The 25,355-nt window shown below is 43.5% G+C and overlaps 1 protein-coding gene across 2 annotated transcripts in view; it reads right to left on the bottom strand.

The window, feature by feature from the left end:
• Positions 1-25,355, bottom strand: part of VWA5B2 (von Willebrand factor A domain containing 5B2) — a 91,824-nt gene that overhangs the window by 3,855 nt on the left and 62,614 nt on the right. For both annotated transcript variants that reach the window (XM_077487725.1, XM_077487726.1), the window contains exons 12-19: positions 21,093-21,278; positions 20,803-21,004; positions 17,579-17,892; positions 17,231-17,429; positions 13,033-13,365; positions 11,780-11,914; positions 11,596-11,694; positions 6,652-6,726 (exon numbers count right to left, since the gene is read on the bottom strand). In XM_077487725.1, coding sequence (XP_077343851.1) covers positions 6,652-6,726; positions 11,596-11,694; positions 11,780-11,914; positions 13,033-13,365; positions 17,231-17,429; positions 17,579-17,892; positions 20,803-21,004; positions 21,093-21,278 — 1,543 coding nt within the window. The remainder of the gene's footprint in view (positions 1-6,651; positions 6,727-11,595; positions 11,695-11,779; positions 11,915-13,032; positions 13,366-17,230; positions 17,430-17,578; positions 17,893-20,802; positions 21,005-21,092; positions 21,279-25,355) is intronic.

The raw sequence follows: 25,355 nt of genomic DNA, 5'->3' as shown, positions 1-25,355 counted from the left end.
TTCCCCTCAGTCGGAAGCCGACGCAATAGTCTCTGCCGCTACCGGCTGGTCCAGCAAGCTGCGGAGACCACGGAGCATGGCGGGAGGGGGCAGGGCCCCTCTCCCTCTGCTGATAAGTTATCCCGCTGTGAATCAGCTGCGGAGACCACTTTTATCTTAACCACTTAAGCCCCGGACCATTTTCCAGCTAAAGAACCAGGCCTTTTTGCGATTCGGCACTGCGTCGCTTTAACTGACAATTGCGTGGTTGTGCGACGTGGCTCCCAAACAAAATTGGTGTCTTTTTTTTCCGACAAATAGAGCTTTCTTTTGGTGGTATTTGATCACCTCTGCGTTTTTTATTTTTTTCGCTATAAACAAAAATAGAGCAACGATTTGCATTTGAAAAAAACGCAGTATTTTTTTTAACTTTTTGCTATAATAAATATCCCCCAAAAAAATTTAAAAACGTTTTTTTTCCTCAGTTTAGGCCGATACGTATTCTACATATTTTTGGTAAAAATAAAAATATATCGCAATAAGCGCTTGATAGGTTCGCGTAAAAAAGTTATAGCGTCAACAAAATAGGGGATAGTTTTATGGCATTTTTATAAAAAAAATTTTTTAAGTAGTAATGGCGGCGATTTTGTAATGTGACTCCGACATTATGGCGGACACGTCAGACAATTTTGACACATTTTTGGGACCATTGGCATTAATACAGCGATCAGTGCGATTAAAAATGTCACTGGCAGTGAAGGAGTTAAGTGTGTGTGTTTACTGTTGGGGGCGTGGCTTGGCAGATGACGTCACTGATCGTCTTTCCCTATAACAGGGAACAGACGATCAGTGACAGCCACTCTAGGAAGCACGGGGAGAGGTTTGTTTACACTTACCTCTCCCCGTTCTTCAGCTCTGTGAGCTGATCGCGGGAAGCCGGCGCCGATCGTTTTCCCACGGCTCAGGCCCGGGTCGCGAGTGTGCCGCTGGCGACGCGCACGAGACCCACGGCTGGGCTCTTAAAGGGCAACGTACCTGTAAAATCATTTTCTTGGAGTACATCATGGGACACAGAACCATAGTTATTAACTATATGGGTATATAGGCACCTTCAGTTGATGGACACTGGCATACCCAATACAGGAAGTTCACTCCCTATATAATCCCTCCTACCAAGAGTACCTCTGTGTCCCCTGATGTACTACAAGAAAAAGATTTTACAGGTAAGCTGTTAGAAAAATACTAATTTTCTTTATCGTACAGCATGGGGACACAGAGCCATAGTTATTAACTATATGGAACGTCCCATAGCAATGCTATTTCAGGGGAGGGAGACACAACCCGTAGGGCACCCCCAGACTTGAGATCCTATACTGCTGCCTGCAGCACACTGTGTCCAAAGCTGATGTCCTCATGCCTGCTTACATCCACCTGATAAAACCTGGTGAATGTATGTTCTGAAGACCAAGTTGCAGCCTTACAGTTCTGAGCCATGGAGGCCTGGAGATGCACTGCCCAAGAAGCACTAACTGCTCTGGTTGAGTGCACTTTGACTTGAAAATGTCAGTCTGACACACGGCTACACCGATCTCAGTAAAGAGCCGACGGAGGCTCTTCACATCGTGATCATCCGTGATTGGACACAGCTGATCACTTGGTTAACAGGAAGAGCCGTTGATTGGCATCTAACAGACTCGAGTAGAGGAGAGCTGATCGGTGGCTGTCCTGACAGAGGGGGCCTGTGCTGATTGTTCATCAGTGCAGCCCCCCCCTCGGATCCCCACCCAGGACGACTAGGATGGCCATCCACACTGGACCATGACGTATGCCCCCCTAGACCACCAGGTAAATGCAAATCTGTGCCCACTGACAATGCCTACCACTGCCACCAGGGATGCCTATAAGTACCCATGTTTGCAGCCTTCCAGTGCTGCCTATCAATGCCCTTCAGTGCTCGCTCATTGGTGCCAACTTATCAGTGCCCATCAGTGAAGAAGAAAAAGCAGCCAATTCCGAAACCCTCCTTGCTGAGGATATAGCAACCAAGAACACCAACTTCCCTGTCAGAAAGGCTAAGGGAATATGCTGTATCTGTTCAAATGGCTGTTTTTGTAACGCTGACAAAACCAAGTTCAAAGGTGATCTGACTGGTGGATTAAGCCGTATCACCCCTTGCAGAAAAACCTGGACTAAAGAATGTAAAGCAAGCGGTCTTTGAAATAAGACCAATAAAGCTGAGACTTGGCCCTTAATAGTACTCAAGACCAGCTTCATCTCTACCACTAATTGTAGAAAAGCAAGAATTCTGTCTATGTTATACTTCCGAGGGTGCCAACCCTTGGACTCACACCAGGAAACATAAGCTCGCCAGACTCTATAATATATAGTTCTGGAAGCTAGCTTCCTTGCATTAATCAAGGTAGAGATAACTGACCTGGAAAGTCCACGTTTCTTCTGAATGTGGGTTTCAATAGCCAAGCCATTAAATTTAGGGTTTGTAAGGTAGAGTGGAATATCGGCCCCTGTGAGAGAGTAGATTTGGATGTAGTGGAAGGGACCATGGATCCCCCACCATCTTTAAGACTTCTGGATACCAAGACCTTATGGGCCAAGCTGGGGCTATAAGAATTATCGACTTTCTTTCCAGCTTGATCCTGCAAAGATGTTGTGCCAGTAACTGAATGGGGGGGGGGGGGGGATGTATAAATCAGTGAACTGATCCCACAGGGTCACCAATGCATCTGTCCTGCGTGAGAGTGGATCCCTTGTCCTGGACATGAAGTCGACCAACTTCATGTTGAATCTTGATGCCAGAAGATCTACATCCGGAGGCCCCCATTTTTGGCAAACAGCCCAAAAAATGTCAGGGTGAAGGGAACATACCCCCGGGAGCAACTGCTGGTGACTCAAGTCTGCCTGCCAATTCTCTACTCCTGGAATGAAAACTGATAGGCACAGAACATTCCTTTCTGCTCAAGTTAGGATATGGTTCACCTCCCTCTGTGCTGTGAGATACTCTTGGTGCCCCTTTGGTGATTGATGTAAGCCACAGCTGTGGCATTGTCGGATTGGATCCTGACAGGACAACCCCGTAACCTGAATGTCCAAGCCTTCAGATCTAGACCGGCTGCCCGAATTTCTAAGATGTTGATGGGCAAGGACCTTTCGGTTCTTGACCACTATCCCTGGACAGTTGTCTTTTCTAGCACTGCTCCCCAACCTGAAAGGCTGGCATCTGTCCTTACCACCTTCCTGATAACTGGTCTGAAGGATTTTCCTTTCAGCAGATTCTGGGTTACCAACCCACAACTGAGGCTTGGGGACAGCCACATTGGCAAGTCTGAAGCTTGAACCATTTTGTTCCAAGCAGACAGGATACTGTTTTGCAACAGTCTTGAATGGAAGCGCTTCGAATGAAGTCACCATCTATGCTAACAACCTCATGCAAAGGCGAATGGGGGGGAATCTCTTTTTGACCTGACCAACTGCACCAGCTCTTATGGTGTTGATCTTTGCCTGAGGCAAGCACACCTTTTTCTGGACTGTGTCTATGATCAGACACAAGTACTCCAGCCTTTTGAGCGGTTTCAAGGAAGACTTCTCTAGGCTGAGAATCCAACCTAGCCTTTCCAGGTAACTGGTTGTAATGCACACGCTTTGCTCCAAACAAGCTGCGACTGGTCTATTAGCAATAGATCGTCTAGGTACACCAAGACTGTTATGCCCTGTGCCCTTAACCTGGCTAGAGGTGGGGCCAGAACTTTTGTAAACACCGGGGGTGCTGTAGCTAGCCCAAGGGCAAGGCTAAAAACTGAAAATGATGCTATTCTACCTCGTGCCGCAGAAGCTTTTGGTGAGCGGAAAATATAGGGACATGCAGATATGCATCCCTAATGTCGATAGTTGCCAGAAGTTCTCCTTGTAGGATGGAAACTACCGACCCGATCGACTCCATGCGAAGAGTGGATTTTCAGGAACTGGTTTAGATTCTTTAGATCTAGAATGGTTCTGAGATCTCCATTCGGTTTTGGTACCGTAAAGAGGTTTGAATAAAACCCCAAACCTTGATCTTCTGTGGGGATTTGTATGATCAGCCCCTAGTGCCCGACACAGATTGCCTTTTCCCTGGATCATTGGGAATGTTTGACCTCAGAAAACGAGACGGTGGAAACTCCTGAAATTCTAAATTTGTACCCTAGAGTTACCAGGAAGATGACCCATCTGTCCTGAATTTCCTCTTGCCAGACTTCTGAGAACTGCAGAAAAGTCTTCCCCCCACCCTTGCGAGCGGGGGTATCCCTTCATAATAAGGCTTAGAATTCTGTTTTGCAGGTTTCCAGCCTCGGGACTTCTTTTGTGCCTAGGCCTGACAGTTAGGCTTTCCTCTAGACTGACGGCGGAGGCCATCGCCACTGTCTAGAGGCAGATGCCCCTGATACACGAGAAAGAATAAACTCCCTTCATTTAAGCTTTCTCTTAACTGGCAAGAGTACTTTTACCACTTGAAAACTTTTGGATGTATTAACACAAGCGCAAGGCGGGACGCCTGGTGAATAGAATCTTTAATGGCGTCTATGGCAAAAAATAATGCTCTTGGTAGTTCAACCAAATCCCGGGCTTTCTGTACAGGAACCTCCCTAAGAGCCTGTCTGAACTGGTCTTTTAGGGATTGACAGATGCCTATTGCAGTGACTGCAGGCTGAGTAACCGCACCTGCCAAAGAAAAAGAGGATTTTAACAGGAATTCCAACCTTTTATCTGTTGGATCCTTAAGCATTTGTGCATTGTCTACTGGTCAGGTTAGACTTTTATTCACACTGGATATAGCAGTGTCAACTGCTGGTACATTCCATATTTTGGTGAATTTCTCCTCTATGGGATAGAGTACTGTAAATCTCTTTGGATGGAGAAAATGCTTATCAGGGTGATCACATTCAGCATAAATAAGCTGTTCTAGTAATGCATGGACAGGAAACGCATGCAAAGGCTGAGAAGGTTTTAAGGAACCCAAAGAAGAAATGGCTGACTCAGGGACAGCTTGAAAGTAGAACGAACCATCTCCGTAAGATTGTACCAGCAATTTCTCAGATTCCGAGGCTGAAAAGGGTTCATCCACCGTTGTTTCCTCTGCAGAGGAGCAATCTGTTTGTCTTTCCTCCTGATCGCCTGAGGGCAACACCTCATCCTCTACCCACTGTTCCCTTGGTAAAGGGTCTAAGGTGGGGAGGGGGATCTACCACGCTTCCTATACATTTGGATGGAGGATGAGATTAAAGCCGCTAATCGTCCCTCTAGCCCCAACAGAGCGGAGGAAAAGGCATCTTCAGTCATGTACACAGGGGCTGAGATGTGAGAAGCAGCTGCACTACCAATTGGTTCCAATCACTCAACCTGGCTTGACACATCTGGTATTTCAGGAGAAGATGACAGTGTGGAGGCACGGCTGGAGTTCCCAGCGCCAGGGGCTGAATCTTTTGGTACCTTTTTTGAGGTCTTTGTGGTGTCTTTTTTGTTACGCATAGTCCTAAGCACAAAGGCAGAGGCACTATTTAAATGCACCAATCGCTGAACAATAGTCTGACAGTATAATGCTGCAAATAAAATTTCAGCCTAGCACTGGGAAAAATATCCTTTCCATGCCCATTTGCAGCCCTTATGTGCCCAACTGCTCCTGTGTCCCAGGTGATCAGCTTTCACGAGGGGGTCGGGGGGAAGAGAGGCAGAGACTAACAATGATGTAGAGCGGGGGAAACCTCTAGAGCCAAAAACCAGGACCTCCGGGGGGTGTATTGCAAGGGGAGCAACAACTGTTGATTTCCCTAACCCTCTTGGTCCATCCAGGGGGGAGAAATGTGAGATGGCAGATCTTACCTACAAGAGGAATCCCCTCTGCAAGCTGCTGCCAATTCACACAGATTGACACGGAGCTGAAGTGAAGACAGCAAATTAAGGTATGTGCATATACTCCCTCTAGTGGAGATTTAAGGCATGTCAATTTTCCCTAAGGAAGAAAAACCATAGGTGGACTTTTACAGTTCCTAGGCTTCTTACCTTATCCTTGCCACAGGACTCTGCTGATGACAGACAGATCCAACCTTCACCCATCACGGTGGGCTGCTTTTAGCAAATCTTCAAGGACCAGGTCCCTTTTTATCGGGGTTCCACTCCCTTGGACCTGTATTAGCACCCCGCCAGGAAAAGTTTTAGGTAATGTAAGCATGACCAATACCCTGGGTCCTTCAGCGGCACTTTGGATGGATCCGGTCTGTGGAGGCTGTTTAAATCCAGCAAGGATCCCTCCAGTTGAGCAGATCTTCACTCGTGACCAACAGCTTAGACACAGGCGAAAAAACGGATGTACTCCTGGTAGGAGGAATGGTTATACAAGGAGTGAACTTCCTTTATTGGGTATGCCAGTGTCCATCACCTGAAGGTGCCTATATACCCATATAGTTAATAACTATGGCTCTGTGTCCCGTGGCGTACGATAAAGAAATACCAGGGTTATGGCAGCTACGTACGGGTACATCGTTTGGCGTGAAGTGGTTAAATGAATGTTCAAAAGAAACATAGAAAAAGCCATCACAATTTGCTCATTTCGTATGGCTCAGTGCTTCCTTGGAGACTGGCCAACAAGTGACACTGTGGAAAATACAGCCCTAGTGAACATACCTTCTTGCATTCCCAACTTTTCCATGCTATTCTCAGAAGGTAGTCTGAGTGGAGATGAAGAGACTGCAGACCTGCCTGTGACAAAAGAGGTAGACAAAATTTAAAGGGTATGCATGCAATATATAATTTATATTAGAGCTACGCAATTAATAGTTAAAAGATCGTGAGCTTGATTCAACCCCCCCTCACAATCTTGACCCAACATTTCCTCGATTCTATGAGAAAAGTGCAGAGCCATTCAGAGCCGTCAAAAAAAAAAAAAAAAAAAGCCAGTAATGTTTATCAAAATTCCTCAGTGCTGGGAGATAGAGAAGAGATACACTGGGAGTTATTTACTAAAGGCAAACCCACTGTGCACTTACAAGTGCAGTCCCTGTAGATCTGAGGGGGGGCATTCAAGGAAAATAAAAAACTGCATTTTTGCTTTTACATGATTGAATGATAAAAATCAGCAGAGATTCCCCTCATTTCAGATCTACAGCAACTGCACTTCTAAGTACACTTTTAGTGCAGAGTGGATTTGCCTTCCGTAAATCAACCCCATTGTATCTCTCGTATCTTTAAGATCACAGGAATAAACTTGTGTGTAAATGAGGTCAGTTTAACCATTTAAAGACCAAACCTTTTTCTGACACTTGTTTACAAACTAAAAATCTGTATTTTCCGCTAGAAAGTTCCTTAGAACCCCAATTATATTATATTATAATTATATATATATATATATATATATATATATATATATTTGGCAGAGACCCTAGAGAATAAATGCCAGTGATTGTTATATTTTATGTCACACTGTATTTGCGCAGCAGTCTTTAAAAAAAAAATACTCATAAAAAAACCTTAAAGTTAGTCCAATTTTTTGTACAATGTGAAAGACGTTACGATGTTACGTCGCGAGCGCCGTGATCATTATTCTTGGGAAAAAAAAAAAAAATCATGGATTCTCATTTTAGCCAGAATCGCGCAGTGTGTAATAAATTTATATATATATATATATATATATATATATATATATATATATATATATATATATATATATATATATATATATATATATATATATATATATATATATATATATCACTATATACCACACACACACACACACACACACACACACACACACACACACACACACACACACACACACACACACACACCTCAACATGTCATCTTTTCCTGTGTAATGGTTTTGCACAGAGCAGCCCTGATCCTCCTCTTATTGGGTTCCCTGCCGGGACTCCTGGCCCCTTCTCTTTGCTGCGTGCCACCATAGCAACCTGCTGGCTATGAGGGTACTCATATGTGCTCAGCCCTGCCCCCCTCTTCACTGGCTATGACTGACAGAAGCGGGAGCTTGTGTCTCGGCCAATGAGGTAGCAGAGGCCCGGGATAGCTACTGAGCTCATGCAGATCACCGCCATTACTGAGCCAACCTCAAAAGGACTGCACAACCCAACCATTAACAAGAGGAGAGCTTTCTGCCCCTTTATACAAGACTTTCAACCAATCAACAAATCCACCCAGCAGACTGTACTTATTAAGGAGCGACCACAGGTACCCATGGTTAACACGATCAAAAGCCTTTGCCTGATCCAATGTCAGCAAATACTTTCCCCAGCCTGCATTGCCTCCCGGGCAGCTAAAACTGCTGTGAAGGTGCTCCTACCTTGGACGGAACAGTGCTGATGGCAAGAAAGCAAAGACTCTGCTACTGACAATAGGCGCCAGAAGAATATATAAAAAAAAAAAAAAAAAGGCATAAATCTTTCCCATAGACACTATAACTTTCGCGCAAACCAATCAATATAGGCTTATTGCGTTTTTTTTTACCAAAAATATGTAGAAGAATTTATATTGGCCTAAACTGATGAAAAACATTTTTGGGGATATTTATTATAGCAAAAAAGTAAAAAATATATATTTTTTTCAAAAATTGTTGCTTTTTTTTGTTTATAGTGCAAAAACTGCAGAGGTGATCAAATACCACCAAAAGAAAGCTCAATTTGTGAGAAAACAAATGACTGCGCAATTGTCAGTTAAAGTGACGTGGTGCTAAATTGTAAAAAGTGAACTGGTCAGGAAGGGGGTAAAATCTTCCGGGGCTAAAATGGTTAAAGTGATTGTAAAAAAACAACAAACAGGTTATACTTACCTGCTCTGTTGTAGTGAATTTGCACAGAGCAGCCGAATCCTCTTCTCGGGTCCCTCTCCGCTGCTCCTGGCCCCTAGATTAAGGCTTACCTGTAGGTCCAAGCAATATCTCCTAAACCTATATGGTTTAGGAGATATATGCCCGAAAACAGGCACCGCTGTCTACGGCGCATGCGCCGTAGACAGCGGCGTGCAGGCGCACTGAGCGCGGCATTCTCAGCGACGGAGCTGCCGCGCGTGTCAGCTCCCGTGCACATGCGCGGGAGTGACGTCATCGCGGCTTCGCCGAATGATAGCGGCGGAGCTGTGAGACCCCACCAACAAGATGGATGCGGCGGACTACAAGGGACAGCGGTGACTTCGCTGGCTCCTGTGTCAGGTGAGTGACACATAATGGGCTACTATGCGATGCATAGTAGTCCATTATGCTTTGCCTTTGCAGGGAATGAAAGTGGAAGTAAACTCATCATTAATCCATCTGAGCTGCCTAAAACCACTGGTGTGCATGTACAGAGTATGTAATGAAGCTTGCAGTTAGAGACACCTGTGCTTCCCTCTTGTCAGAAGTGAAGCAGTGTGTTCATCCTTGGGGCCCCAGTCACACCTGTGTACACTGTACATGCTGTCCCTTTGTATCTGCTGTCGCTCTACCTGCTGCTCTGGCAGGCTAATCTTAGCGGTCAAAATGTGCTCTATTCCAGCAGTAGCTGTGGTTGTCAAAATTGAAGTTCTGAAGACTAATGGAGTCTTTGGTACCTTTTCAGTGCAGGATACTTGGTCATTAGGCGTATTGTATTGTAACTGTACTGGCTGACCTCATGTTTTAAAGCATTGCGCAAAACTGTTGGCGCTATATAAATCCTGTATAATAATAATGTAATCTCCCAAGAAACATCTTGAAGCTTCAGGTGATTTAGCTGTCCCATTGGCATTTTACTAAAGTGTCAGAGGGCCATACAATCCAGATTCAGTCAGACCATGCCACCATGGTAGTGTACATCAATTATCAGGGAAGAACCAGAAAGCTTTGCTGCAGCAAGAGAGGTAGAACAGATTCTGTCCTGGGCAGAACCTTATGTTCCCAACTCTCCAGCCATGTCCATCCTCTATTTCAGGCATAAACAACTGACAGGCAGTTTTATTTAGCTGGCAGGGCCTAGACCCGGGAGAGTGGTTACTACAGGACCTGTGTTACAGGTAACGGACACTGGATGTGGACCTCCTGACTCCTAGACTAATCAACAAATTGGAAAGGTTTGTATCCAGGTGCAGGGATCCTCTGGTAGAAAAAGTGGATGCTCTGTTGGCCTCGTGGAATCAGTGCACATTGATCTATGCCTTGCCCTCCCTGAAACTTTTGTCTCCTCTCCAGAATTGAGATACAAAGCACTTGATGATCCTTATTGCTCCAGAATGGCTGAGGTGGATGCAGGATGTTGATTTAGTATAAGACTTCTAGAAGAGGTACTTTGGGCTCTGTCACACCTTACAGGTCTACTGCCCATGGGCTTAACTACTGTTCTGCTTCTGATTCAATCGCTTTAACATCGCAGCTTTTAAAGCCCAGGTTCCTGATGGAGGTGGCCATCTCAACCTGGGATTCCTATAGTACTAAAGACTAGGAAATGAAAAACCCACAAGGTCAACCATCAGACTTAGAAGGCATACTTTCCTTGGTGTGATTCTATGGGCTTCCACCTTAGGAGCTTCTGCCTGGGTTGGATCTCTCCTTCCTACCACTGGGTCTGGGTAACCATTTTGCTGTCAGCACCATTAAAAGTCAAGTCTTTGCACTTTGTTTCAGAGATCCTTGGCTACAAAAGGCTCAAGGACTGGGTCCCCCCCCCCTTTACTTTTAAGGCTCACTCCTCTAGGGCGGTAGGGCGGTGAGCACTTCTTGGGCTTTTAGGTATCTGGCTTATTTTTCCCTGATGTGCAAAGCTGCCACCTGGTCTTTTCTGTTCACTCATTCTCCAAATTCTACCTGCCTCATATGATGCAAACTTTCAGTGCAAGGCCCTTAAGGTGCCTTTTTGAGCAGGACGCCCCCAGTTCATGTTGTTCACATTGGGCCTTTTAGTGGTTGTTTGCTGCGTTGCTCACCTCTCAGTTGTGCAGATTTTGGATGTCCTGGAGGTTTAAGACTTCCTGTGTCCCGCAATGGATAAGAAAGAGAATAGAATTTTGTACTCCCCATAAAATCCCTTTCTTGACCCTCAAAACGCAATGCTGAAGGGGCTCCCGAGCCAAGCTGTGGATGTCCATACAGCAGACACACACACGTTGCCAGTAAGACCCATCTCCTCTCAATCCTCACAGGAGTTTGACTGACAGCAGCAGGAGCCAATGGCTCCCATTGCTCTTAGAGTCCCCTGGGAGACCAGGAAGAGGGGAGAGTGGGGCTGCTGCCGGGGACAGCACTGGATCGTGAGGAGTCAGGTGGGGGAGAGGGGGAGTAGTGAGGTAAGAAAAACAAACACTGAGACTTTAGCACCACTTAAAATGTGCAACCTAAGATCAGACACTACAAGATGCCCATCTCCCTTACATTCTGGGAGATAGACTTTAGAGATAAGCCCCAATAACTGCCAATCCCTCCAATGAAAGTGCCACAGTGTTAGTAATAATACACTTATTCAACAGTGGATAGTAGCTGACAGGACTTAGCTCTGAAGCCAGAATCCAAGCAACAAAAGTTCAACTATTTTCAGAAAGGCACACACAGAGGAAGGTTTCTTGGCTAGCAAATGTAAAAACAGACATCTGCTAGGATCAACATTGGGTTACCTCCATTTTCAAATAAGTCGTCCGTATTTTCTGAGCCTCTGTTGTCTCCAGCACTCCATCTTGTAGAGTTGGAGCTGCAACTTCTTCTACTTTGCCCCCCTATATACAAAACAGTAAAATCAACCTCAGAAAAACAGATGAAAAATTACTGCATAAAATGCACATGTTGAAAATCACTGCACACCTCTACAAACAATGTTGTGTCCTGGGAGTACTTCCTGAGTAGTGGAGTCTACAGGGACATGGCAGGTAAAAGATGAGGCTTGCGAACAGGATTTGCTGGACTGCATGGCTTTTAGGCGAAATCGTCGAGAAGAGCCTAAAAAAAAAGGTCAGGAGTTTTACTGTGAGTTTATCAATAATCATGTTATAATGCAGATTATATTAACCACTTCAGCCCCGAAAGATTTTACCCCCTTCCTGATCAGATCACTTTTTACAATTTGGCATTGCGTCGTTTTAACTGACAATTGTGCGGTCATGCAATGTTGTATCCAAACAAAATTTGCTTCTTTTTCCCACAAATAGAGCTTTCTTTTGGTGGCATTTGATCACCTCTGCGCTTTGTATTTTTTGTGCTATAAAAAAAAAAAAAAAAGGAGCGGCAATTAAAAAAAAAATATATTTTTTTGTTTTTGCTATAATAAATATCCCCAAAAATATAAAAAAAAAAAAAAAAAAAAAAATTAAAATGTCTTCATCAGTTTAGGCCAATATATAGTCTTCTACATATTTTTGTTAAATAAAAATCGCAATAAGCATATATTGAATGGTCTGCGCAAAAGTTATAGCAACTACAAACTATGGTAAAGATTTATGGCATTTTTATTATTTTTACTAGTAATGGCAGTGATCTGCGATTTTTAGCAGTACTGCAACATTGCTGCAGACAGATAGGACACTTTTGACACATTTTTGGAACCATTGACATTTATGCTATAAAAATGCACCGATTACTGTGTAAATGTCACCGGCAGGGAAGAAGTTAACACAAGCGGGCGATCAAGGGGTGTGTTTCCTGGATGTGTTCTAACTTTATGGGAATAGGACTGACTGGGGGAGGAGACATATTGATTGTTCCTACTAAGCAAAAACAACAATATGTCACCTCTCCCCTGACAGAACAAGGACTTGTGTGTTTACACACACACACACACACACACACACACACACACACACACACACACACACACACAAATCCCCGTGCTGTTTCTCATGCCCGTGATCACGTGTGGCCAGCCGGGATCGCACCCGCCAGCCACAAGCATCGGGTCCCCCGCCGTGCGGTGGGCGCACACGTCCCCCTGGCGGCTCTTAAAGGGAACAACGTACCCATAAGTTGTTTTGCCCAGCCGTGCAATTCTGCTGACGTATATCGGTGTGAGCTGGTCGGCAAATGGTTAAGCCACCTATTACATCACATGAGGCATTACTCACTGTGTTCGACGTCAGACTCCCTCCAGGCCATGTCCTCATTGTCCCGAATCACAGAACGCGCAGCTAACTGGTGCAGGTTGCAGCACTTTTCACACTCTATATGGTTTCCTCCATTTTCCGCAGTGCACAGTAGCAGCTCTAGGTTTATAGTTGTGTCCCAAGAGTGACTTTTCCCACCAATATAGCCATGGATCACAGCTCGACACTGCCAGCCAGAATCACTGCTCCCTGCAGACACCACATTTGCCCCTTCAGTTGCAGGCGAAGCAGAAAAAAGATACTGTGCATCAACCAGCATGTCCCAGTCTAGCTGTGCAGGAGATGGAAGTTGACCTGTAAAATATATAACAAAAATGTTTTGATTCACCTTCAGTATTTTTGTTTAAAAGAAGTGTGGGATTCAAAAATAACAAACATTCATACCATTTAGATGGCTGCAGCTGTCCCACACTTGCTGTACACCAAGACCTGAGAGATCAAAGATCGCAGTTCGCGGGTCAACTCTGAGGACACAGTGGTGAATGTCAGTAATTACTCTGCCCCTCCAGCACTCACTGGAGCACTGGACTATGGAGGGGGTGGACATTCACCACTGTGTTCAGAGTGGACCCACGAGCTGAACGATCAGCAGATGTTGATCGCTCAGCTGCCAGCCAGGTAACCGGGCGGATTCCATCATTGACGGGATACTTGCAGAGTCTTGGCTGGCTCTGTGACATCAGCCAACTGCAGGCTATAGTCTTAGTTTAGACTTGTCAAAAACGGTGTTGTATTTTTATTTGCATTTGACTTTTTTTTGGTGGAGTAGAGGTTGTATGTACTCCTTACGCATTCACATGGAGGGACCATGACTCGGGGGCCACCTCATTGTTAAAGGCCCTCCCCCTTTCTTGGCCTGCCAGGCTGCATTCTTGCATAAGATCTGGTATGTATTCTGGGGGGGGGGGGAATTTTGTATAAAGTATTTTGGTGTGGGGCCCCAGTAAAATCCATAAACAGATCTAAGGGCCAGTTGTGGATTTTGGGGGGACCTCACACAAATTTTTTTTTGGCATAGGGTCCCTCTAAAAATCCATGCCAGACCCGAAAAGCCTGGTATGCATCGGAGGGTACCCCCCACTCCATTTTTTTTTCCAATAGGGATTTCTGGCTGACAGCGGGGTTGAGTCATTGTTGTTAGGATGCTAGCAGGCAGATGCAAAAAATGGATATAAACAGAGTACAACATTGGGGGTACAGTGTTGGCCAGTACCACAGAGGAAAAAGATTTGGGAGTATTTATTTCAGATGATTGCAAAATGAGAAAACCGTGTGCCCAGGCAGTGGGAAAAGCAAATAGACTTCTAGCATGCATCACCAGCAAGAGGAAGGGAGTCCCAATTCCCCTATATAGATCTTTAGTTGGACCTCATTTGAAATACTGTGTCATGTTCTGGAGACCTCCCTTGTAAAAAGAGTACAGAGATAACAGGTAACAACATTTTTTAAAATAAATATTATAATATATATATATATATATATATATATATATATATATATATATATATATATATATATATATATATATATATATATATATATAATTTTTTTTTATTTTTTATTTTTTTGTCCCAAGCATGTCTGAGTGCCATTGACCGACTCATTTACTAGAAGTCTTCTCCAAGCATCAACTACTCTTTCCATAAAATAATACTTTCAAACTTTCGTGCTGCTAGTTTGAAGTCCATGACCCCGTGTTCTTGATCTTGTCTTCATATTGAAAATACTGACCTCCTGAACCCCTTTTACCCCCTTGATGTATTTAAAGATTTCAATCATATCTCCTCTTCCCCCTTCTTTCCTCCACATTGCACATATCAAGTTCTTGAAGTCTCAACCAAAGCTTTTATATATATATATATATATATATATATATATATATATATATATATATATATATATACACATATATACATATACATACACACACACACACACACACACATATACATACATACATATACACAGTGTCTCACAACAAAAAAAGTACACCCCTGACATTTTTTGGTAAATATTTTATTATATCTTTTCATGTGACAACACTGAAGAAATTACACTTTGCTACAATGTAAAGTAGTGAGTGTACAGCTTGTATAACAGTACAAATTTTCTGTCCCCTCAAAATAACTCAACACACAGCCATTAATGTCTAAACTGCTGGCAACAAAAGTGAGTATACTCCTAAATAAAAATGGCCAAATTGGGTACAATTTGCCATTTTCCCTCCCCGGTGTCATGTTACTCGTTAGGGTTACAAGTTTTCAGGTGTGAATGGGGAGCAGGTGTGTTAAATTAGGTGTTATCGATCTCACTCTCTCATACTAGTCACTGGAAGTTCAACATGGCACCTCATGGCAAACTCTCTGAAGAAAAGAATTGTTGCTCTACATAAAGATGGCCTAGGCTATAAGTAGATTGCCAAGACCCTGAAACTGAGCTGTAGTACGGTGGCCAAGACCATACAGCGGTTTAACAGGACAGGTGCCACTTAAAATAGGCCTGGCCATGGTCGACCAAAGCAATCGAGTGCACGTGCTCAGCGTCAAATTCAGAGGTTGTCATTGGGAAATAGACATACGAGTGCTGCGAGCATTGCTGCAGAGGTTGAAGTGGTGGGAGGTCAGCCTGTCAGTGCTCAGACCATACACTACATCAAATTGGTCTGCATGGCTGTCATCCCAGAAGGAAGCCTCTTCTAAAGATGATGCACAAGAAAGCCCACAAACAGTTTGCTGAACACAAGCAGACTAAGGACATTAATGACTGGAACCATGTCCTGTGGTCTTGATGAGAGCAACATAAACTTATATCATTCAGAACTTCAGATGGTGTCAAGTGTGTCTGGCGGCAACCAGGTGAGGAGTACAGAGACAAGTGTGTCTTGCCTACAGTCAAGCATGGTGGTGGGAGTGTCATGGTCTGGGGCTGCATGAGTGCTACTGGCACTGGGGAGCTACAATTCATTGAGGGAATAATGAATGCCAACATGTACTGTGACATACTGAAGCAGAGCATGATCCCCTCCCTTCAGAGACTGTGCCGCAGGGCAGTATTCCAACATGATAACGACCCTAAACACACCTCCAAGATGACCACTGCCTTGCTAAAGAAGCTGAGGGTAAAGGTGATGGACTGGCCAAGCATGTCTCCAGACCTAAACCCTATTGAGCATCTGTCGTGCATTCTGAAACAGAAGGTGGAGGAGTGCAAGGTCTTTAACATCCACCCTCTCCGGGATGTCATCATGGAGGAGTGGAAGAGAGCTCCAGTGGCCACCTGTGAAGCTCTGGTGAACTCCATGCCCAAGAGGCTTAAGGCAGTGCTGGAAATCAAATGGTTGCCACAAAAAATATTGACACTTTCGGCCCAATTTTGACATTTTCACCTAGGGATGTACTCACTTTTGTTGCCAGAGGTTTACACATTAATGGCTGTGTGTTGAGTTATTTTGAGGGGACAGCAAATTTGTACTTTTATACAAGCTGTACACTCCACTTTACATTGTAGCAAAATATAATTTCTTCAGTGTTGTCACATGAAAAGATATAATAAAATATTTACAAAAATGTGAGGGGTGTACTCACTTTTGTGAGATAATGTATATCTATCTCACACATACACACTAATAATATCGTATTTATATTTATTAATAAGACTATGGCCTGCTTGGACCTTTTTTCTGCCATCAGATTTCTATGTTTAAAAATAATGAAAGGAAAGTCTGGATGGCTGCACACCAAACTGAGATTCAAATGCAGTGATGTACGATAAAGAAAAGGGTACAGTTACAGCGGACACTAAAGTAATGCCAGGAAGGTTTATAACCTGCCAGGAGTTTGTTTCTAGGCATCCTGGGAAGGGTCCCTTCACTTCTTCTCAAAGTGACCTGACAGGAACTCTGGCAGCAATTAAAACCAGTTGAAGGTTCTAATCTTCAATGTCTTTTTTAAAACTAAAAAAAGAAAAGCTTTGACTCCAAGCATACTAAATCATTCACTGAAAACAATATGTAATGTACAATGGTCTTTCAAATAAAATCCGTTTATCAAACTTTTATTTTTTAAAGTACAGGATCATTACTGTACAATTACAGCAATAACCCTATACTGCACCAGCACATTTGCAACGAGTCCTATTCTTTACCGGAACATTCACTTACAGGAATCAGTGAGACCTTCGCTGCGTTTTGCACGACCTTCATCATCTGACTCCCGGGTTTGTGAAACCTTATCCAAGACCGTGCGTAACCGAAGCATATCCAGTTCCCCATGTGGAGATGAAAAACTGCGACCAAACATTGTTGCCTGAATCAAGGCTTTCCTTCTAACCAGCTCCTCTGAACTCTGGGTGACTGAAGCCTGGTAGAAATAATGGCATACAAAAAGGAAAGCTTTAGTTCAGGGTAGAAACTGGCTTTTGATATTAAGCAAGCAAAAAGTATTATATAACCCAAGAACAAATTTTTATAATACACAATTAAATACAAAATATGGTAGTGATCTTTTACCTTGCACGAAGGAGTTATGTTTTTGTTTGATGCAGAAACACCTTCACTCTGTGTTACAGTCTTCTGTCCTTGTTGGGAGACTTTACCATAACAGGGGGTCATACATTCTCCAGCAACAGTATCCCTAGAACCTACAGACTCACTGCTGGTGGAACCATGGCTAGGGGCACGAGTGCGGTCACTACTGGAGGGTTGGGTCAATGCATGAGTTGGATCAGTGCTGACAGAGCAATGAGTGAGAACGTATTGATCCTGCACATAGGAGGAGCGTACAATGCGTCTTCTAATGTCACTTACTTGAGCTCCATCTCCACCTAAATGATAGAATTTGTAACATTACATAAGGCATAAGACTTTCATCCATGTTTGTGTAACAGATTTAGAAATAGGATAAAAAAAATAAAAAAGAAAGAAAGAAAGAAAGAACGAAAGAAAGAAAGAAAGAAAGAAAGAAAGAAAAAGAACGAAAGAAAAAGAACGAAAGAAAGAAAGAAAAAGAACGAAAGAAAGAAAGAGAAAGAAAGAACGAAAGAAAAGGAAAGAAAAGCAGCACCCATGGGCCTTAAACACTAGTAAAACACATTATGGGTAGTCAATGCAATCATACAGTGACATTTCCTGTCTCTGCTGCTACACTGAGCTGTCTCTTTCTCGATTTTTTCCCCCATCGGCATTGACCATGTAGCCTGCTATGACATTAGGTAACACTAGTATTATGGTTCTATTTATGGATGGTAGCCTTGTGTCTATGCATTTATTAATGTATGGGATTATGACCCATCATAAATGCTTCAATTAGGGAATTGAAGCTGATTGGTCTGTGTGCATTCTTTGAATCCTTCTAATAAATCACAGTTAAAAGTGTGACAGTCTAAACAAGTACCAAATCCAGTTACCACGTGATGCATAAAAAAAAAAAAACAAACAAAAAAAAAAAACCATACTACCACAAAACACCTGTTTTGACTTTCCCTAATTGAAGGAAAATCTCTTGCATGCTTCCCCTCCCAGATACTGCTGCTCCCAGCGACGAAAGGGTTTTTAGCAACCTCAGGCTGCTTTCACAATGGAGCGGGCAGGTGTTGACAGTAAAACGCTGCTAATTTTAGCGGCGCTTTACCATCATTTTAGCTGTGCTATTCGGCTGCTAGCAGGGCGCTTTTAACCCCCGCTAGTGTCCGAAATAAAGGGTTAAATGCGCCCATGTATCGCTGCTGCCGAAGCACTTTGCAGGCGCTTCGGCAGCGTTGCCCATTCATTTCAATGGGCAGGAGTGGTGTATACACCGTTCGAAAGATGCTGCTTGCAGGACTTTTTTTTTGTCCTGCCAGTGCAGAGTCCCAGTGTGAAAGCACTCTGGCTTTCACACTGGGACTGCAAGGGAGGTGTTTTTCAGGTGCTATTTTTAGCCCAAAAGCACCTGAAAAACACCCCAGTGTGAAAGGGGTCTAAGATGCTCACAGATAAGCTAAAGGCCTGTGACTCTGCAGTGCCAATGTTGATAGCTACATCCTCTGCAAAATTTTTGCATCCACTGTAGTACGAGCTTCTACAGCCTACAGAAGATTGGCAACACTGCTCCAAATTCAGGAGCAGTGCAGCATCTTTGCTACACATCACAGGGAGCTCCATTAGGTGGACTTTACTGGCAGGCTTGACAGGTATTTGTGGAACTTTGCATAGATTCACCACAGCTGGAGTGCCACGGTTGACTACCTTTAAATTACAACACTGAATGAATTGACACACCATGGGTCAGAGAGAGAGGTCTCTGAGGGGTCCCATCAAAAGCCCCCATCTGTACAGTGACACAGGGAAGTAGAAGGCAAGGAGCTAAAAGAAAGGACTGTGGCCAAAGGTTTAGAATGTAATCTTAAATGATCACTTTCTGCACTTAAATGTCTGAAGGGCAAGCTACCCTTAAGTCTACATGATCAACCAAACTGCCCTCTGAGAAAAAGTGGGGGGAGCAGCTTCATGCCGATATAGGTTCTCACAGGCTTCTTACACCTGATCTTGCAGGTGGCTACCAAGCCAAGTTTTAGAGACCAAGGCATGCCTTTTCCAGGAGGGGAGGAAGCAGAGAGAGGATATATAGCCATTCTTCTTATGCCAAGGCAGAGCCAGGTGCTCGTGTCCCCAGTGCTGCTCCAAAGAGCACGTTAACCAAAGCTAAAAATGACTATATCTACAACTCATGATACATTAGTGTGATGGTCAGTGGGAAGAATTACTCCCTTACAGCTAAAAAGGATCAATGGTGTCAGTGAGGAATTATCTGAGAGGCATTGCTCAAGGAACCCCTAGCAACCTTTGGAGGAACCCTGGTTGAAAAACCCTGGACTAGAGACAGCAGGATGATCCTTTAGATGGGGGCATAATTGGAGCCTCTGCAGTCAGAAGTAGCTAAAACATGGATGAATTTGGCCAAAGAGCCTTGCTTGTCTGTATCGGAGACCCCAGCCAACAAGGCAGGGAACTTGGCCTTATCTTGTGGAGCCAAGGATAGCTCCAATGAGAAAGACCATATATTCATAGTGTAACAGGATTCCAGACGTTAGTACTTTCTGAAGTCACAGAACAAATGTTCCCGTTAGGGGAGTGTGAGTTGGGTCAACTTTACAGCAAAACTGCTTAGAAACAGACACGTTGTGTGTCAGTAAGGCAACTAGGCTGATGGTATGAGGCAAGGCCTCAGTGTACCCAGGGAATCCAGACAGTTGATAATTGGCATGGGACTGATGACCCAAACAAATGAAGTAGCTCCAGAATTGACCTTCCTGCCAAGTGATTCATGAGACGGGGCAAGCTCTGAGGCAAGGTCAATGGCTCTGGACCTAGAAAGTGCTCTGAGGCCAGCTTGTTACCAGAACTGGGTCTGAAGAGTACCTTTCACGAAACCTAGTACATGAAAGTCACTTCCAAATTAGCCCCAAAATGTTCAGTGCAGTTGGGTCCAGTTGTAGCACTCTAAAAGTTAAGCCAAGGATAGGCCTTGCTGGGTAGCTGCAATTGTAGAGACCATCTCTGGCAGCAACATATAGAAGAAGAATAAAATACTTATATGCTGGGCCAACCTACTGTTTGTTTGCCAGTATCCAATCCTCCTGTAAGTGACAGTATAACCCAAATGCTAAGATTTTGTATACCTCAATGGAGGAAAACAAAAAAACTACTGACAGACAATGATGCTAGTGACATTTGCATGTACTGTATATACATACAGGTGCTTTCACTTCTCTCTGGATCTTCACTCCATGCTGAGAATTCCAATGAAATTTCATGTGAAATTTCCTGCAGAGCTCGCTCAACATCCTCCACAGCAGCAGACTGGTTCAGACAACTTGCATCTGTCATCCCTGAATTGTGAGACTCTTCAGGAGACTGGAATACAGAACTAAGTGATCCTCCTCTAGTTACCCGTGCCTGAAAGACAACAGGGTAACACACAATTTCCACATACGACCAAGGAAGTCAATTAAACGTAGCTTATTTTAGTTGCGATTATTCTCACCATTCCTTTCTTGCTGCGGAAACTGGCAATGTTATATAAAGTGCAGTAGCTAATAAGGCAATCACCAGGGTAGAGTGGAGCAATCTCATTTGGTGTGAGCAGAGCCTCCATAGTGTCTGGCATATACCAGTCTATTGTAATGTCACTCAGAGCTGGCTCCAGTGCCTTCTTCAATGCATTAATCAGCTAGATGGGCAAGAAAATGATCAACTGGTAAACATCATTTCAAATCATATGCAATATGAAATCTACAGTGGGGTTCAAAATGAGCTCCATGATCAAGTTCAAATATGCTTCAATTAAAACTATTACATTTACCTCTGGTTGGACAGTTGTAGGGAAACTTACATGTAAAGTTATAAGATGTATGCATGGGCAACTTTTTTTTAGTTTTTGATAGTGTAGATATGCCATTACCTCTACCAAGTTTTTATTGCTGTCTGTGGTTCCACTAGGAGGATTCACTTCTCTATTTGTTCTTGTTACTATTGTTGCCAAGACAGCAAGTGCAGTGAACTGCTAAATTTTAGAGTTGTCACCAGAACAAGGAGGTGGAAGGAAATCTTTCAGTATAGACACCTGTTCCAGTGACAATAGTCTAAAGCTGGCCAGACATGGGTCAGTTTTTTCATTCAGCCAGCAGGTTGGAAAAAATAAACTCAACACGGACCCAATTTCCCCATCCACACATTCAATGTGGATGTGGGAATCCTCGGTGATGTGTCATTGTGTCCCCCCCCCCCCCCCGATCAGAATACACTGATCAGTGTTACAGCCTACTAACTGCATGTACTTATCAAAACGAGAATTTATCAACAAGACGGTTCATAAGAAATTGATCAATAGATCAACTTCCCCATGAACAGGAACAGCGATACATGGATCAAAATTATGACAGTGCCTGCTGAACTGGCCAAATTTTGATCCATGTATGGCCAGCTTTAGAGGGGTATTCCCCTCACTAGTGAAACTAACTCAATTTCTAAACTTCCAGAAGTGAAGAGAAATCTTTCCAAATGGACACAGAGCAAAAAATAATCCGTCATTAATCAATGCTACACTGACTCTTACTGTGTCAAGAAAATACAAAGGGTTCTTGGCTTGTGGTGGTACTATGCAAGTCCAAAATAGATAAAGGTCAACGTTCCACAAATGAGGAAAAATAGGATTTTGTATTTGTCATAAAATCCTTTACTTTATTGGGTTATACCGCCACCTACATGATCGTGGCATACTAAAAAATTATAGCCAAGACCAGGCTAACCCTTGCTACTACCAACATGGCTGTTTTGTAGGAAAGTAGAACCAAGACCATGATCATAAAATACAGTGGAGTGGGGCCTGTGTCCCTTAATGGATTCAACGGAAAGGACTTGACAATGAATACAAAGACCTAATTTCTCTTTCTTGTCCACTGAATGATATACAAAATCATTAACGGTCAAGATGTCCAACTGAGGAATGGACAACACAGAGAACAAAACACTAACAGGTCCCTTAAAAAACAGAACTGGGGACTGCCTGCAGCATAAAGAGCCAACTCAAGGACCTTAAACCCAAAGCCAGCATTATATATGGCCAGAATATCCATGTGGTAGAATGTGGAAAAAATTGTAAAACAGAAGACTAGATGGCAGCCTTACACATTTGGGAAACAGTAGCATGATGCCAAAAAGTGCAAAAGGTACTTACAGGTCTAGTAGAGTGTGCAAGGACAAGCAAGAGTGAAACATGATCTGTAATAATCAGAACTTTGAATAAGGGTCTGTCTCAGCCACTGAGAAATGGTGAACTGCAAAGCCGGTTTACCTTTATGGGGACCATCTGGAAAGACAAATTGAACCAGTAAGTTTGAAGGAAGCAGTGGCTGATGCTTAAACTATGGGAGACAGAAAAATTATGTTCTGGTTGAGGTGAAGGGCTGTTCCTACCTTATGTAGGAAGGAAGTTATGGGTCTCCACAGTGACTTGTACAAGGCCAGAAAGGTTGGTTGTTTACAGGATGAACCCACCAGCTCAGACATTTGCCTCGCACCGTGAGTCTACAAAAAACATATGGGTAAGAATAGAGACAGGTATATCTTCATTGTTTGAAGTGCTAAGGAGTATCAAATTCAGTCCTCGCAAAGTCACACATGGGATATGCAGTGAACAAAAGATCTTAATAAAGGAATTGGAGGCCAATGGTCTCTGGAACAAGGCAGCAATAGCAGAGAGCTGACCCTTAATAGAGCTAAAGACCAAATACTGGTCCAAACTCAGCTGTAGAAAAGGAAAGGATTAGTCACATTAAGAATTTCCTGGTGTGAAAGCCTTGCCCCTCACGCAAAGTGAAGTATATTGTTCACATACAGAGAGAGGCTTTGCAGGAAGTATACTTTCTAGCTTGGTAAAAACTGATTCAGAGATGCCCCTGTCCCCTCGGAACCTGGGTTGCAACAGCTATGCTGTTAAAGCCAGTGACCATAAAGCAGGATGGTGATAAAGCATTGCCGGCTTAGGAAGTCTGCCTGACAATTGTCCATGGCATAGCATTTAAATTGGCAGACAAGACCGTAAACAGTCTCTTTAGCTTGGTAGTGATGACAGAAGACCAAGACTTCTCAGCAGAAAGTTTGCCTGATAAATACTAGAGAGACTTGAGATCAGACAGAGTTTCAAAGGCTGATGGCTTGGAGGCCGCAGGCAGATCCAATACAGAATCTACATGAAAGGCGCAGGAGAATGCTTTTGGCAAATCTGTGTTCTGAGCCAGAAAACATATGCTATTGGGCTTAAAGGGTCATACATACAAAAGGATACCTAGAAACAAAACTTCTGGAGCAGAGGGCAAGACGAGTCCAGGCTGTAGATTTTAGTTGCATCAGTAAGCTTGGTATAATGAGCACCCGAGCTGTTAGTGGAGTGTAAAATGGGGACACTCGTTACAGTGAAACTGTCCCCTTCATGTCTGGAATTAGATATGTTGCAACCCATGACAGTAAAACAATGTAGCTCAGGGAACAAGGTAAGGCTTCAGGTACTCACAAAAACCAACTGCTAGTAGCAGGTGTAGAGTCAGATGGCCAGAGTTGACCGAATCAGTGTAAGTGGGCCGCAGGAATTGACTGATGATCTGAGATATATGTGGCTATCTGCAAAGCAAGAGCAGCACCAGGAAGATGGTTCTTCAATACTAAAAAAGACAGAAAAGAGAACACACACACCCGTGACACTTCACTAAACAGGTGGTATCAATCTTGATCTCTCAGCAGTAACACTTTCAGCAGTGAAACTAACAGACTCTGAAATTCAAGCACCCAGCAGTGCTCAACAAGGTAACTATGTGCGATACCCAATGGGCCTACTCACAAAAGTATAGAGACAGAGAAAGTGCAGGAGGTAAAGCCAACAACTTTTGGCCTGGAAAGCACAGCGCAGCTAACTTGTTACCAGAAGGGCGTCTGGAAAACACCCAATTCAGAACCCAATGCCCAAAGGTCACCTCCAGTGTAGTCCCACAATGTGCAGTCAGGGACATTACTGCAAAGGCTGGAAAAAAGGGTGATCTGGATAACTGCCATTGTAGAGAGCAGCTAAAGCAGCAATGTAGCAAAGACTCTTGATTAAAGAGAAAAAAAATGCTAGCAAAAAAACTGTTAAGACTTTTGAGAGAGTTAAAAATAGGATACTAACAAAAATGGAGGCATGCTGGCAGTAAAAGGGGCTAGCCTCGTCTGGTCTACAATTTTATATTTGTTTGTCAGTGGCCAATCTTATGTAGCCAGCAGTATAACCTGTAAGTGAATGGCTTATTGTGTTCCTCATTGGACAAGAGAGAAATTAAATTTACTGTCATTCCATAGATTCCAATATTTTAGGGATATGAGGAATTCTATTCTCAGGGTAGTTTCTACCTTGAGAAAGGAGTTTCTTATGTCCTTAAATCTTGATCTTTCATTTTCTTAATTTCTAAAGCTTTGGCTATTATTTTTCTTTTATTTTCTTGGGGGTACCCACTCCAATCCAAGTTTTTCCACTCTCGAGAACCACAGTACTAGTATGACGACAGGTGAGTACAGCCCTTGGTGAACGGCATATTCTCTCTCCCTATATTCCATTATGGGATAACCCTTCTTTACCTCATCTAAAATCTGTCCCAGATCCACAGGTCTGGGCTGGGTTTGGAGTTAGGCTTTGCAGCATTTTATGCTGAAAGGACATCTCCTCTGATTAATTTAGACACATCTTTCACTTACCTATCGATATATACTTCAGGTTTCT

Source organism: Lithobates pipiens, unplaced genomic scaffold, assembly GCF_037356315.1.
Source record: "Lithobates pipiens isolate NorthernLeopardFrog02 unplaced genomic scaffold, aLitPip1_a1.2 Scaffold_18, whole genome shotgun sequence".
Classification (NCBI taxonomy): domain Eukaryota; kingdom Metazoa; phylum Chordata; class Amphibia; order Anura; family Ranidae; genus Lithobates; species Lithobates pipiens.
This window is presented reverse-complemented; position numbering and strand designations above follow the sequence as displayed.